The sequence below is a fragment of the Triplophysa rosa genome, linkage group LG11, assembly GCF_024868665.1.
Source record: "Triplophysa rosa linkage group LG11, Trosa_1v2, whole genome shotgun sequence".
Classification (NCBI taxonomy): Eukaryota; Metazoa; Chordata; class Actinopteri; order Cypriniformes; family Nemacheilidae; genus Triplophysa; species Triplophysa rosa.
The window spans coordinates 7,914,059-7,928,711 of NC_079900.1; the positions used below are offsets into that span (position 1 = coordinate 7,914,059).

General features: G+C 40.2%; 1 protein-coding gene across 2 annotated transcripts; it reads left to right on the forward strand.

The window, feature by feature from the left end:
* Positions 1-37: 37 nt before the first annotated feature.
* fam117aa (family with sequence similarity 117 member Aa) lies at positions 38-14,295 on the forward strand. Of its 2 annotated transcripts, XM_057346813.1 has the most exons (8): positions 38-531; positions 2,352-2,500; positions 7,487-7,582; positions 8,074-8,193; positions 8,641-8,757; positions 8,931-9,057; positions 12,353-12,506; positions 12,763-14,295. In XM_057346813.1, exons 1-8 carry the CDS (start codon positions 414-416, stop codon positions 13,013-13,015), a joined length of 1,134 nt encoding a protein of 377 aa, XP_057202796.1. In that variant the 5' UTR covers positions 38-413; the 3' UTR covers positions 13,016-14,295. The 2 variants fall into 2 exon arrangements, with proteins under 2 accessions (XP_057202796.1, XP_057202797.1); XM_057346814.1 differs by lacking the exons at positions 38-531; positions 2,352-2,500 and adding an exon at positions 4,466-4,564.
* Positions 14,296-14,653: the final 358 nt, after the last annotated feature.

The following is a 14,653-nucleotide window of genomic DNA, read 5'->3' on the forward strand; positions in this document are numbered from 1 at the left end:
CGAGTGTGTAGGTTGGCTGTTGTCAGATTGTGGACTGAAGAATTGGCAGCAGCCCATACAATGTAGTTGGTCTTCAACTAGTTCTCCAACTACATGTTTAGTAGGTCACGAGTGATAAACCGTTTAGGACGGTGGATACAAGCTTATTCTTCGTGATTTTTCACACGGAGAGAAAATAACGTGTTTTGTTTGAGTAATTAGTTTAGAAAAACTTAACTGTTATCACAAAAGAAACTAGCTAGCTGAAGAGCTAGCGACTGCACTAACGTTGTTATTAGAATAATAGCACGCGAGCTTTGTTTTGGACGACTGAGTTAACGTTAGACGATAGGATTCAGCTTTAGGTAAACGCTGAAGTTTAGGCGATTCGTGAACTTTTACAGACTCCGAAAAGCACAAAAGCGACGGTGTGAATGTCTTGTCGGAGTGGAATGGCACGGGTGGGTAATCCCGGACTGCAGCCCCTCCGAGCCACGGTCCCGTTCCAGCTGCAGAACCGAACCGCACCACGCTGCAAAGAAGCCAAAACAGGTAAAACCGAGCATAAACACACAACAGCACGCCAGAAATGCACGCTGTTAAGATTTGTAACGTGCCCAATCCTAACTCTGCTGCTTAGGCAGGATAATACTGAGTATTTAACGTGTAAATGTGAGTGGATCATTTGCTCAGTCTTGTGGTTTAGCTGCATTCTCGTGGCATCTGCTCTTGGCTTCGGTGCAGCAGTGTTCAACAAGTTTCTCAGCGCATTGAACGACCCCCACCTCGACCGCACCGTGTTTCGTGGTCAATATTGTCACAAAACACAGCACGAGATTAAACAAACATGTTAAGCCTGAAGTTTCAAGACACTTTTGATCTTGATTTTCGTTGTTGATGCTTGCCTGCAAGATTTATAAACCTTTTTTGTTTTGTTTTGGCAGTTTGTGTGGCCAGAGCTGAGGATGTCTGTTTTACTTCACCTTAAATGTCTGCATGCAGGAAAAACAAATGATCATTGTCACATTCCGATAACCTGCTGCTTCACACCAAGATGTCAGATTGTAGGTCTTGCATTGTTTTGGGTTTAAACCTCGTGTAACCCATGTTGTTTTATGGAAGAATAGGTCAAGGTTCTTAACAAACCTCGGTCTTGGTGTGACATTTTTGTGGGTGTCACACTGTCTCAGGTATTTTATATCAACAGATTTAAAGATTCCCTCATCAACGTGATATACTTATACCTATACTTTTAGGAGAACGAGTGGATCACAATGAGGCCTTGAGTGCACCCAGAGTTTAACAATGCTCAAGAGGACATTTTGGCAGATTCAGTCTTGGTCTGGTCAGGGTTGACCTTTATGTGATCCCTCTAAATATTTAGATTCTTCTTACCCATCATTCAGTTTGACACAATGTCATGGCAGACGTGTGTTAGCACACCTGGTTGTGTGTTACTCCTGTCCATATGCCAACCGTTCCGTATGCTTCCCACTTGCGGGAGGAGGGTTTGACTATTGAAAGCTGTAATCCACAGGCGGTTTTCATGCTTCATTGATAAAACGCGTGGGTGAGTCTCACAAAGCCTGTACGGTTTACATTTTTCCCCTAAAAATGAACCATTCAAGAATGTTTGGTGACAACACATTAACCGCACTAAATGTAAGCTTAAGCGATGTTTTTCTTTTGATCGTAGCGTGAAATGCACACACCATGTCAGAGTCTTAAATAAGCATACAAGCACCTCAATGTCACCATGTCGCACACAGACTGTAGTCACCCAACCTGCTTGATACCACACCCTCACAAAATAACAGATGAGCGCACTTCAGTTAGCACCCGCCAGTTAACTTCCACCATCAAAAGCCCCTCTGCAAAGACCCCAAGGGCTGACAGAGTTTGAATGGATTCAGAAAGGATCTGACAAGTTTAGAGAACGGATGTTCCATTATTACTTTCTGTGACGTGATCAATGCTCACAAGAAAGAAACTGATCTTGTGTGAATATGATCCTGTGAAGTATTTTAGGTAAAAAGCCTGAAGACCAACCTGTCTAGAGTGTGTTGATGAAGCACCAGGATTATCAGCATCCATTACGCCAACAGCGGCTATTTATAAAGTGTCTTTCATTCATGGAATGTGTCTCGTGTGATTTACGAGCGGCTGAAAGTGCAGACTCATGAGATAAACCTGAAAAGATGATGATACATAAACAGTTATAAAAATGCTTTCATGACAGTCTGAGCTACAGCAGCGTAGTTGATGCATGCATGTTCTAGTAGGGATGCAAGTTGAGCCCGTAAACCAAAAAAAATAAAAAATCATCTCACCTTTGTCATTCTCTCATGTGGTTTTCTGTCCTGTTTCTCTAGCTGAATGTAGAACGAAGGGCCGTCCACCGAAGCCAACCTTGCGGCGGACATTATCTTTGGATACTTTAGTGGGACCGTACCTGCAAGGCCATTGGCCTAAGGAACCAGAGTGTCAGCCCGTTACCTGCGTCAATGATAAGGCCACACAGGTGAGGACCTTCAGTGGACTCGCACACACTTTCTGTTTGTAAAAAGTCCTATGTAAAAAGGATGGGGTAAAGAAATGGTTCATCATTTATACACCCGTGTTGCTTTATAACTAAAAAAGGTTTGCAGAATCTCAATGGTGCTTAAAGTCTTCTAAAGTCATATGACTTTAGCTAGCTTTGTGAGGAACTTTTAGATAGCTTTTAGATAGACTTTTAGATAGCTTTGTGAGGAACAGACCAAACTGAAATTGGAACGACATTGCTTATCTATGGTGTTTTGCAACTCGTGCCTAGATTGAATATGATGAAGCACAAATTAAATGGCAGAGTTATGGTGGAGTGAAGTATTATTAGAGATCATATGGCATAAGAAGACTAAAGGGGTCATATGGCGTCATCTTTGGTGTGTTATAAGTTGCCCATGCATGTATTAGACACGTAAAATGGCAAAAATTAAAGTGTCAGAACAAAAGATGCATTTTATCGAAAAGCAAATGCTCACCAGACCTGCCTGAAACGCCTCGTGTAACCACACCCCCACAAATCTACGTCAGTTCGTGGTATGATTTGACTTTGAAGTAAGGTGGGCGTACCTGTCAGTACAATTGCTTTGGAACCTGATGTTCCAAATATGGTAAGTAGAGATGCACGATAAATCATCGACCATATCTGTATTGGCCTATAAATAGTCGTTTTTAATGTTATCGGTATCGGCCGATAATATAATTTAGGCCGATATATTATAGCCGATAAATTATGAATCATTTCCTCTGGTTAAACTTCTTCAGCTGCACGCTGCTCACAGTTAAAATCCAGATCCAGTCTTTCTGTCATGATCTGTCATCATTCACTTACTGCTATTAGCAAAACATTGTTGATGTAGTATGTAGATATTTACGAACGTGTAAATTATAGGAACAAAAGCATATTGTTTGACGCCGACTGCTGTCTGAATGCTTTCTGTCTTGAGACCTGTTAGACTTGTGGCTATTGAGAACACCTTTCTGGGTTGCTCTGGAAGAACATATTTAATTTGTTTATTAAATAAACATTATATCCCAAAAAGTTTAAAAGTTGAAGGATCTTTAAATAGTGTAAAGTAGGCTTGGTACGTGATTTTCGGCGGGAAAAATCATTTTCAGTCTCAGAAAACGTTATATTATTTAGATACTGTGTATCGGCCAATATATCGGTTATCGGCCAAAAAATATCGATGCATCCCTAATGGTAAGAGGCGTTACATTTTCCATCACGCTTGCAGTATTCGACCAATCACTACGCACTGGTTAACTGGCCAATCATAGCACGCCTCGCTTTTCAGAGCGGTGAGATTTGTAAAAATCTGCACGTTTCAGGGAGGCGGGGCAAAGAGAAGATACAAACATACACGCTATGTGGAAAATACAGCGTTTTTGAACCTTAAATCGTGTATACACATTGCATTACATCTACAACAAACGATAATATTTGTTTTAGCCCTGTCATATGACTCCTTAAACACATCATAAAAGTAGTCTGTAGAACTTATCATGTCGTGCTTGCAGTTGCAAAAACTGTAGTTGTCTATCCTTATTTACCTTCATTGGAAACACCTTGGAAATTCTGCTTAAATATGCTTTTGTGTTTCATGGATGAAAGATAGTTATGGGTTTGGAGCAACATGAGGGAATGTTTTGGGTGAACTATTTCTTTAGCCCAGTCTGTGAAATTAACAACAAGGTCTTGTCCAACCGTGCAGGATAAAGATTGGAGATGTAAAAAAACAAATCCTTTGTTTGAGTTAGACATTGCTAGAGCCGTTTCAATACTTGTTGTTTTAATGATTGTTTATAAAGGGTCTTTCTTAAATGACCGAGGGGACAGCCTGTTTGTTTAAAGTCAGGCGATTATTAATGAGAGAGATCTTGGCTTTGGGGAAAGAGTTTGGCTGGTAATGGAGGAAGTTTAGGAGACCTCAGCTGGGAATGGCAGCCATATTGTGTTTTCCAAATGGGTTCCATATGGGGTTCTGGTGTGCTGCTGACATGCCTGCTCGGGTTTACCATATTCAGTCATACACAAAAGGTAAAAGTCTTCATGCAGTGGCTGTTCGTGCTCTCCTGGATTCATGTTTTAATCTTAAAGGAGAAAGTTGGTATTGTTAGTAAGTTAGTATTATTATTAGAAATTAGTATTTGCATCACTTTTACCATTGCATATCCTTTGTTTTTTTTACTTGACTTTTTCTGATATATGGACCACTTCTATTTTCTTCAGAAAGTTTAGTCTGTAACAAAAGTAACACATTTGGTCCCTTGCTGCATTTGTATTGCGCTCTGGTTTGTCTGTCGGTTTTGATGGTTGTGGATTCTGTATAGGATGTTTCAAGCTGCCTGTGTCTCTCAGCAGGTGATCCGCTAACCAGTCACCCAAAAAAAGATGGTTTTGTTCATCATGACCTTCATACTGACCGTCCCCCAACCCTTGTGATACCCCCTACACACAATGCATGGGCAGAACCCTCAGTCGTGCCTTTAATACATACATGCACTGTCTCCCCAGTTTATGTAATCCATTCATTCATTAATGGATGAACTCGACCTACAATTTCAGTAAAAGCCCTACCACAGTGGACCTTCAACGGTTAACAATTGTACAGGCTCAAGACGCTCCGAACGGTCTACCCCACCCCCATCCGATCACCCTTCCTGTCCAGTCGAGTGCAAATGGGGAACTTCTGAAACTTTATCCAGCGTCTAACATGCTGTGCATACAGAGCTGAATGTCCGTTTATAGGTCTAATCCCATAGCAGGCTGATGTGGGCGAGTGTCCGGGCAGAAAGGCATAAGGGACGAATTTAAATTCGAATCTATTCACACCCCTGCCCCCACCCGGCCATGCGAAACCTTCAGTCACTAAGCAGACGCAGTCAGTCCCAATCTCGCACTATGGGGGGTGGAGGAGAAGTGATGACACAGTTTTATACGGCGGCATGTTGTTACATTAGCATCCAGCAGCACAAGATATCCATGACCTCTGGCAGAGACAAGGGTGATGGCAAGATCTGAGACGGAGCGCAGTGATTGGCCGATACCCTGTTTGACCTAGGGCTACAGAGCTGAAGTGAAATTCAGTATCTAGACTAAAGTTTCTAGACTAGGCGTTTTATAATCAAATGGATGCCGGGGACCCCCAAATATAATCAAACATTTGCGAGGGACCCCCCTTCGAAAATATAAAGCTAGCTATATGTTTTTATATATTAAAGGAAGTGTTCACCCAAAAATTAAAATTCTGTCATCATCCGTCAACTCTTTTGTCACTTCAAACCTGTGTGACTTTCTTCTGCAGAACACAAAAGAAGATAATTTGAAGAATGTTGGTAACTGACTAACGGCGGTACCCATTGACTTGCATTGGTTTTGTGTCTATACAATAGAAGTCAATGGGTACCCCCGCTGTTTGGTTACCAACATTCTTCAAAATATCTTCTTTTGTGTTCATACACAAGACCAGCCTTAAGAACCTTAGTAAAACATCGTCAAAACCTCCTACACATGCATGTGTCAGTTTACATTCAGATTCTAAGGTTTCAGCTTTAAGGGGGGCACATCAGATTATGAACGATATTTAATTCTCGCTGTGAATGCGAGATGTTGCATGCTGAAAACTTGTTTTCAACCTGATCCAGTAACTGTCAGCATCAGGTTTCAGGTGTAGATATTATCTCAGTCCATGAAGTTTGCATATGCGGACGTGAGATTCCCATACACACTGTAAATGTGAACATTTGTGAACATGCTTCCCTCAGACCCATACACTTAAAATCGGCAAATGTATATACAAACTGTTTTTGATATACATATAGGGGATTTTGTGTGCACAATTCCGTTTACTACATCTTAGGCCTGTCCTCTGTCTCAAATGTCATTTTTGTATTTATTTATATTGTTTTGTATTTATACATACTGATGTATTTAGTGACCCCTGGGTGCACAAGACCATTTATATCAACGTAGACACACTTGTTTTATTTGCTATCATGAAGAATGTGACCGTCATCATTTAACTGTGTTTAATGCTTATTTTGTATTTACATATAGTTGTTGAGGAAGAGGTAGTTGTTTGTTTGCTTCTGTCACTTACAAAAGTAAGATGTTTAACATTTCTACCCACATTTTGTGTACCCAGTGTCGCCCACCCCTCGTGCTCTATGTGCAGCACCCCTCTTATTAAACATATTCTCATGGCCATGCTCAGATCAGTCACACATTCACAGAAACCGTGTGGCTCTCGGTTAGTGGAGCGTGCAAGTGCAGCTAGGTGATCTGAACCGACCTCCGACTTCACCCCGCAGAGTATGTTCAGCAAGGGAGCTGCAAAAAAGGATACACGGGCGTCATGACAGTACGTGCACGCGGGTGCTCCTGGGGACACACGCTCAGTGTTTTTTTCCTCCGCGTCTTGTGAATGTAGTGCAGAGATGTCGGTGGTTTTTGTCGTGCAAGTCTCCACACAGCTGTGTGTGTTTGGACGTGTCTCTGTGTTCCAGGTGTGTCTAGCAGGTGTGTCACATCTTGTGTCTCGTATTCAAATAAACTCGGTGAGGCACGGAAGCAGCTTTCAGTTCCATTTGTTAAAATACAGAAAAAAATGGGTCAAGATTTTTAGCAGAGCAATGCTCTCTCTCAGCGCTCAATACAGCAGGTGCTTTAACTTGAACTGGTGCATGAAAGAGCAGCATCGCTTTGCATTGTGCTTGTCTCGCAACCGGAAAGCTGTCAACAGTTCAGGGTGTGTTAACAGTTTTTTGTTCGCTTGAAGGGTATGGATTACTTTATGTAAAGTGTGAGGGTGCTTGGAATTGTTGGGGTCTGAAAAAGGGAGGTACAGTTTTGAATGTCTTGAATCGGCTAGATCTTTGATCTCTCTCAGAGAATCCCTTGTGGTCGCAAACCTTTGAAAAAGACTGTAAAGAAAATCATATACGTTTGCTTGTCTCTTAGACACCCAGTTCCTGGAGAGAAGACACACGAGGGCGGAGAGGGGGCAGCGGTCACAAACGCTCTGCATCGTGGGGCAGCGCTGAGCACCTCAGAGAGGTCAGTATCTGATGTTGGGTAGAAAGTGTGAAGTTTGAATCTATCCATAGATCCATCATATCGCTGCTGTCCTTCTGAAACCTTGTATCTTCATATTTCAGGATTTTTATTTTATGCCACGAGTCATTGTTAGTAGGCACCCTTAATGGGTTTTGCTAAATTTGCTTTTAATAAAAAGTATTAAAAAGTGCTTGTGACAACGCTGTATTTAATTGTTTTAAAAGCAATCAATTTCCTGAAAAGGGGATTTTGGACACCCGAGGTTTGGGTTTAATTTACCAAATTAAAGTAAAGTTGCTATTCCTGATGCAGTCTGTAGTACTTCATTGATATTTTACCACTATATCAATAGAAATGCAATTGTATAGAATGTGATATAACACATAAAAGTATAAAAGTTGTATAATACTGTAAGATGTTTATCTGTAGTCCACCTCTCCTCTGTGCATGAGTACATCTGATACTGTAACTTTCACCTTGTTCTCATTCAGGTCGCTAAGCTACGGCAGTCCCTACAGAAACGCTCCAGACATGCGCCTCCTGCCATGGACTGCGAACACGCACACCAACACATGCACACCAGCCAAACGCACACACCTGGAAGTACACAGGTAAACGCATGTGCCTCTTTGAACAGTTTTAGAATTGATCTTCTGCAGCATGCGGGTATGCTCAGAGGAGAGAAAACAATTGGTGGGAGAATATGACATGCATTGTTTATGGGCTGTGATTATAAGCTGAGCCTTTTGAATGACCCCACTTCTCACTAGCAACAGAGATTTAAAAACAGAACAGCTTTACTTAGGGGATGATGCCAGCGAGTTGCTGCCAGTTATATGACACACACACACACACACACACACACACTCTGGACTTGTGTTTGTACAGTTGAAGATTTATATAGGTATACAATACAGTATAAGTGTTGCTTATGGGGTGTAATTTGATGTTGACATGTTTGTTTACAGCTGGGTCAGATTCACCCCTTACGAGACACGTTTATAGCTTGTTTTTTAAGCTTGTCTCTGTCATCTGTTGATTTATGTGCGTGTACGCAGACGATGCCTCTGATTCCACTGAGCCGATTGGCTCCCAGACTGAGACGCAGCGTGGAGGGACTGAACCTGGAGCTGGAGGGAGTCTTCGTGTCAGAAACGGCAAAGGAACCTCACAAAGTTAGTGTCTGCCCGCGTGTTTGAACTAAGAATACTTTCAAGGATCAAAATTGCCCCATACGTTCTCAAACGGCAAAGTGATTTCTAAAGTATAATAAAAAGTTAACAGAAAGTTATAGATTTGAAATGCAGACATTACCACATTTTTATTAACATGACCTGTGTGTGTTTAGATTCTCGATGTTCCAGATGGTCACAGAGCACCTGTCCCTGCACAGAGGCATAGCAGCAATTCACAAAGTGACCCTTCTCCTGCCCAGCTGTCTCCCTCACACTCACCCTGCACCATCACAGACGCTGGTCAGTAGCTTTTTCTTAAACTGAGTGGATGGGGTTCTGACATTTTAGGCTATACAATATATTTTATTTATACATAATATATTGCATAGCTTATACAAACATATTGTATACATATCCACAGGCTATACAAATACTGAAACATCTAGTTGTTGTTGTTGTTATTACATTTTAAATTCAGTGTGGTTAACACCTCTGGAAAGTGAACCTGTTCCAACCTAAAACAAATTCCATTTGGCCCCGTTTACACTGTCAGTTAAATGTGACCCAATTCCGATTTTTTCCTCCAATGTGACAGATCGGATATGACCCACGATAGTGCAAATAGGAAAAAAACGCATGCATTCGGATATTTCGAGATCAGTTTGCCATATTGTTAAGTTAAGCGAGTTCGCCAGTTATTCGAAAACTTTGTATTTAGCTAAATCATGCATGTATGATACGTCCTATCACCAAACTGAAACTCAAGACGAGAAAATAGCGCTGTCTGCTTAAATGCAGTTTTAAAGTTTGAAATTACTCAAAATCTAAATTCATCACAATATCAAAATGATCAACCTAAAAATACAAATCGCCTCAATAAACATGATCGCTCAGAAACCTAAAACACTTTGCTGTTCCACGTAGCAGAGAAGCTTGAGTTTCTCTGCAGATACCTGCTTAACTTTTAACAGGATAAACACTTGCCCGAGCATTTACCTATTTTTTTCCTTAATAAAAACATTGTAAAAAACATAAACATGATAAACATATACCGACCTAAGTGTTTATGTATGGTCTTTGTAATATCATTACCAGTCTGCTTTATTGACGGGTTTTTTGTTCGGTCTGCAAGAGCTTGTTCAAATAATCTAAATAATAAAAAACTTTCCCAAACTTTGATTAAAAAACGTCATTTTTTTAAAGTCATTTGTGAGCTCACATTTTTTGTACGTCACAAAACTGAAAAGTGCCCTGCTGTATCCTGTGCATTTTATATTGTAGTTGCAAAAATACTAATTTGTACTTGCAGTGAGGGAAATAAGTATTTGATCCCCTGCTGATTTTGTAAGTTTGCCTACTTACAAACAAATGAAGGGTCTATAATTTTTATGGTGGGTTTATTTTAACTGATAGACACAGAATATTTAAAAAAATCAGGGGAAAAAAATGTTATATAAAGGTTATAAATTGATTTGCATTTCAGTCAGTGAAATAAGTATTTGATCCCCTACCAACTAGCAAGAATTCTGGCTCCACAGATTGGTTATGTGCCTATATGGACCACAGATTAGTCCTGTCACTTTAAGAAAGTACTCCTAAATCAGCTTATGTATATAAAAGATGCCTGCCAACAGAATCTGTATCTTCCATTTCAACCTCTCCAACGCCATGGTCCAGACCAAATAGGTTTCAAAGGATGTCAGGGCCAAGATTGTAGACCTGCACAAACCTTGAATAGGCTACAGACAGAAGCTTGGTGAGAAGGAGACAACTGTTGGTGTGATTATTTGGAATCAAATGCCCTTGTTCTGGAGCTCCCTGCAAGATTTCCCAAATGGGGTAAAGATGATCATGAGAAAGGTTAAAGATCAGCCCAGAACTACACGGAAGAAGCCTGTTAATGATTTCAAGACAGTTGGGAACACAGTTAGCAAGCAAAACATTGGTAACACATTGGTAACACGCTATGCCACAGTAGACTGAAATCCTAAAGCACCCGCAAGGTCCTCCTGCCCAAGAAGGCCCGCCTGGCTCGTCTTAAGTTTGACAATGAACATAAAAATGATTCAGAAAAGGCTTTGGCGAAAGTGCTGGCACTGCTGTGAGACCAAAATGGACTCCTGTGTTTGGAGGGAGAGAAATACTGACTATGAGCCCAAGAACATCATGTCTACAGAGAAGCACAGTGTTGGAAACATTCTGCTTTAGGGCTTTTTCTCTGCTACAGGTATACAGGATGACTTCACCGCATTGAGGGGCTGAGGGACGGGCCCATGTACCGTAAAATCTTGGACGAGAACCTCCTCCCCTTAACTAGGTCACTGAAGATGGGTCATGGATGAGCCTTTAACATGACAAAGACGCAAAACATATTGCCAAGACAACCAAAGAGTGGCTTAAGGAGAAGCACATTAAATGTCCTAGCCAGTCTCTAGACCCTAGTCCTATAGAACCTCTGTGAAGGAGGCTAAAACTCCAATTTGCTGAGCGACAGCCACGAAACCTTAAAGATTGACAGAGGAGTGGACTAAATGTATCCTGACACATGTGCAAACCTGCTGACCAACTATCAGAAATGTCTGACCTCTGTGCTTGCCAACAAGGGTTTCTCCACAAAGTACAAAGTTATGTTTTGCTCGGGGATCAAATACTTATTTCACTGACTGAAATGCAAATCAATTTATAACCTTTATATAACAATTTTTCCCCCTGATTTTTTTTAATATTCTGTGTCTATCAGTTAAAATAAACCCACCATAAAAATTATAGACCCTTCATTTGTTTGTAAGTAGGCAAACTTACAAAATCAGCAGGGGATCAAATACTTATTTCCCTCACTGTAGTTAGAACTCTGCTGCGTTCCGTTTTAAATTGCACTACAAACGCATAAACGATTTGCTTTTATTTATTTTAATATTTATATTTATATGTAGCATAAACTGGCTGAATGTAGGCTAATCCTTCTCTCATTAAAGGAGAAAAGAAGCCTACCTTTTGTTCTTATTGTTGGTCGTTGTTCTGCATTTACCAATAAATAAATAAAAATGATTTACTTAAACATTTAATAAACAACAAATGCTACATAATAATAACCCATCAACAGAGCTGATTTAGATGTATTTGGCACTAATAATAGAAGAAAAGTTGTAATAAAACCAAACCGCACTATTGAGCCACCTAAAACAAGCAAGGGAAATTCCTTTACAGTGACAGCTACGTTCACGATTAAAAAATACAACATTACATTACAGTAGCCTAACGTCACGTGTCTTTATGTGTATATGCACACAGAGGAACAAATCCCGGTACACATTACGCCTGCATTTTCAAAAATCTTTATATGATATATTTATATGAAAATCTCTCTATATGAAAAGCGCCAGTGCTTGAAGTGGGAAAAAAGGTTCCGGTACTTTCCTGTGCACTTTGACATATGCAAACTATTACCACATTATATTTGGACATATTGCTGGTATAACATATTTATTTACTAAAGGAACCATTTGCCAAACAACTGATTTAATAATGTTAAATACAAATTTGACCAAAAAAATAATAATTTCAGTCATTTCTTTGCCCATTTCTTTGTGTTTAGATATGGTAGTGTGTGGATCAGTCGGTCCTCCTGCATCTCCTCCTCTATGTATGTCTGAGCCACCGTCCTCCTCACCTCGACCCAACAAAACATACGTGTTCCAGAGAGAGCCTCCGGAGGGATGCGAGAGAGTGCGTGTGTCTGAGGAGGCCATGTAAGTTATACATACCTGTACTGAATGTGATGAATATGAAGGGTTAGTTCCCCAAACATGTAAGTTACCCTACAACAAGAATGGTGAACAATGTTAAGCAACTCAATACAATGACTACTGCTGTCAAGCTCCAAGGACAAAAAACATACTGTAGTGTGGTTGATCACATTTTTTGTTTGTTTCTCAAATAAAAAACAGAATTTTTGGGTGAACTCACAGTAACATCAACTATTTCCAAAACTTCTGTTGGTTTTAGACTTTCCTGTCGTGGAAATCCCCCTCGCCAGCCCTCCTGTCCTGACCCTAACAAGGTGAATTTTACACCTCATGGAGGATCCGCCTTCTGCCCTGTCAGTCTCCTCAAGCCCCTCCTCCCCTCTATGGACCTGTTGTTTCGTGGCCTGTCTGTTTCACCTGTGACAGGCTGTTCAGCTCAAGGTCCTGGCCCACATGCTGTAGGTGGTTACATGAACGGACCTTTCCCAGACTCAACCACAACTTCTCTGTAAAGAGGACATTCATGATGGGAAAAGAAATAAAAGACAGGAATTTGTGACTGCCTCATCAAAGACTTGACATTAAGTGTCTGAAGAAAAAGAAAATTTGTTTTGAATGGGACAGAGGGGAAAATGGATGTACGAAATGGAGAACTTTCAACCTATGGAGGCTATATCAAAAACTCTTTGGTGGACTCCCAGCAATGACGTGCCGGCGACTTGTTGACCTCAGGACGTTCCAGTTGGCACTTGATCATTTTCTTCTAATTTTATAGTCTGTTGCTATAAATAACTATATTGCTATAATACAAAATTGATGACTAAAAATATATTTTTTAGCTCTCTCGTAAGATAGCAGAAACAGTAACGGTCATTCTGAACACAAGACTCTTTAATTCAGTATTCACAGACGCAAGTCATTATTTCATGCTGACTTTTTTCTCTGACCTGAAAAAGGCACACATAGTCTAAAGCGTCTATGAAGTCTACTCTTTGGCCTCTAAAGAGCCGTTCATGTCTGAACGTGGCATTTCATAATGAGAACTGATATCTTCACTGGTTTCAAATGCTGGGTTTGCTTTGCATGTCTGTTTAGTAGATAATATTATATACATAAATAATCCAAGCTCCGTTCAACGAAGAGTCATCTTCGACAGTCACTTTTTCCTATGTTAGGCTTTAATTGTGTAGATATTCCAGACACAATACAGAGAATGGCAAAGCAGCAAAGGGGTATTTGATGGTAGTTTATTGTGGGCATCTCACACAATTCAGTGTAAAATAAGCACCAACGAGACCCTATTAAAAGGGTTTATTTTGCTACACACCTGAAATCTCCTATTTCTTCTGAACATAGTATTTTATCTGTTTAATGTTTAATAATAGTGTTCATAATGTTCGAGTTGGGCACTGAGCTGATTATTTACGCTCTTTAGCTTGTATACACAGACAAGCCAATTTGCATTGAGGTACAATACATATGTTAAAGAATGGGACGAAGCAAATTGTTGTTTGCTGACATCACCTAAAGTTTAAAGCACTGTTATAATCCCATTTATTTCCATGGATAAAAGGGGCAGACAGCAGTATTGTGACTTAGTCTGACATTATCTACTTGTAGTTTTTTAAAGTTCTGAGTTTACTATTACTTTGTTCTACAATGGGGTGTTGTTTTTTCTGTTAATTGTCTTCTGTTGCCCCGTAATATGTTGTCATAAATTTAAATTGTGCATTTGTTATCGATTTTGTTTTGCCATAAATGAGAAACAAGCTCTGAGGAATGAGTGGTGTGATTGTGTAGTATTCCATCCAATACTATTCTTCAACTAGACAAAATGACATTTCCTGACAAAAGCATAAATATACTTGTACATTTAAACTTGAACTGAAGGGTTTTAAATGTCATTTTGTGTTTTAATATTACATGCAGAAGACTGTCGTGCAAATGCTGTTTGTCAATGCCCGCCCTTCTAAGAATCCAGCCCTGTCATTTGCTGTATGTCGTCAGCCTTTGCTTATTTGGACCAATCGAAATAATCCACATACAGACACGTACAAAACCTCACGCATGTTTTACAGAAAGGCCCCTTTAGATTTGTTTATAGAAGCCCGTTTCTATTGCCTAAATCAAATGTTGCAATTGTACATTGT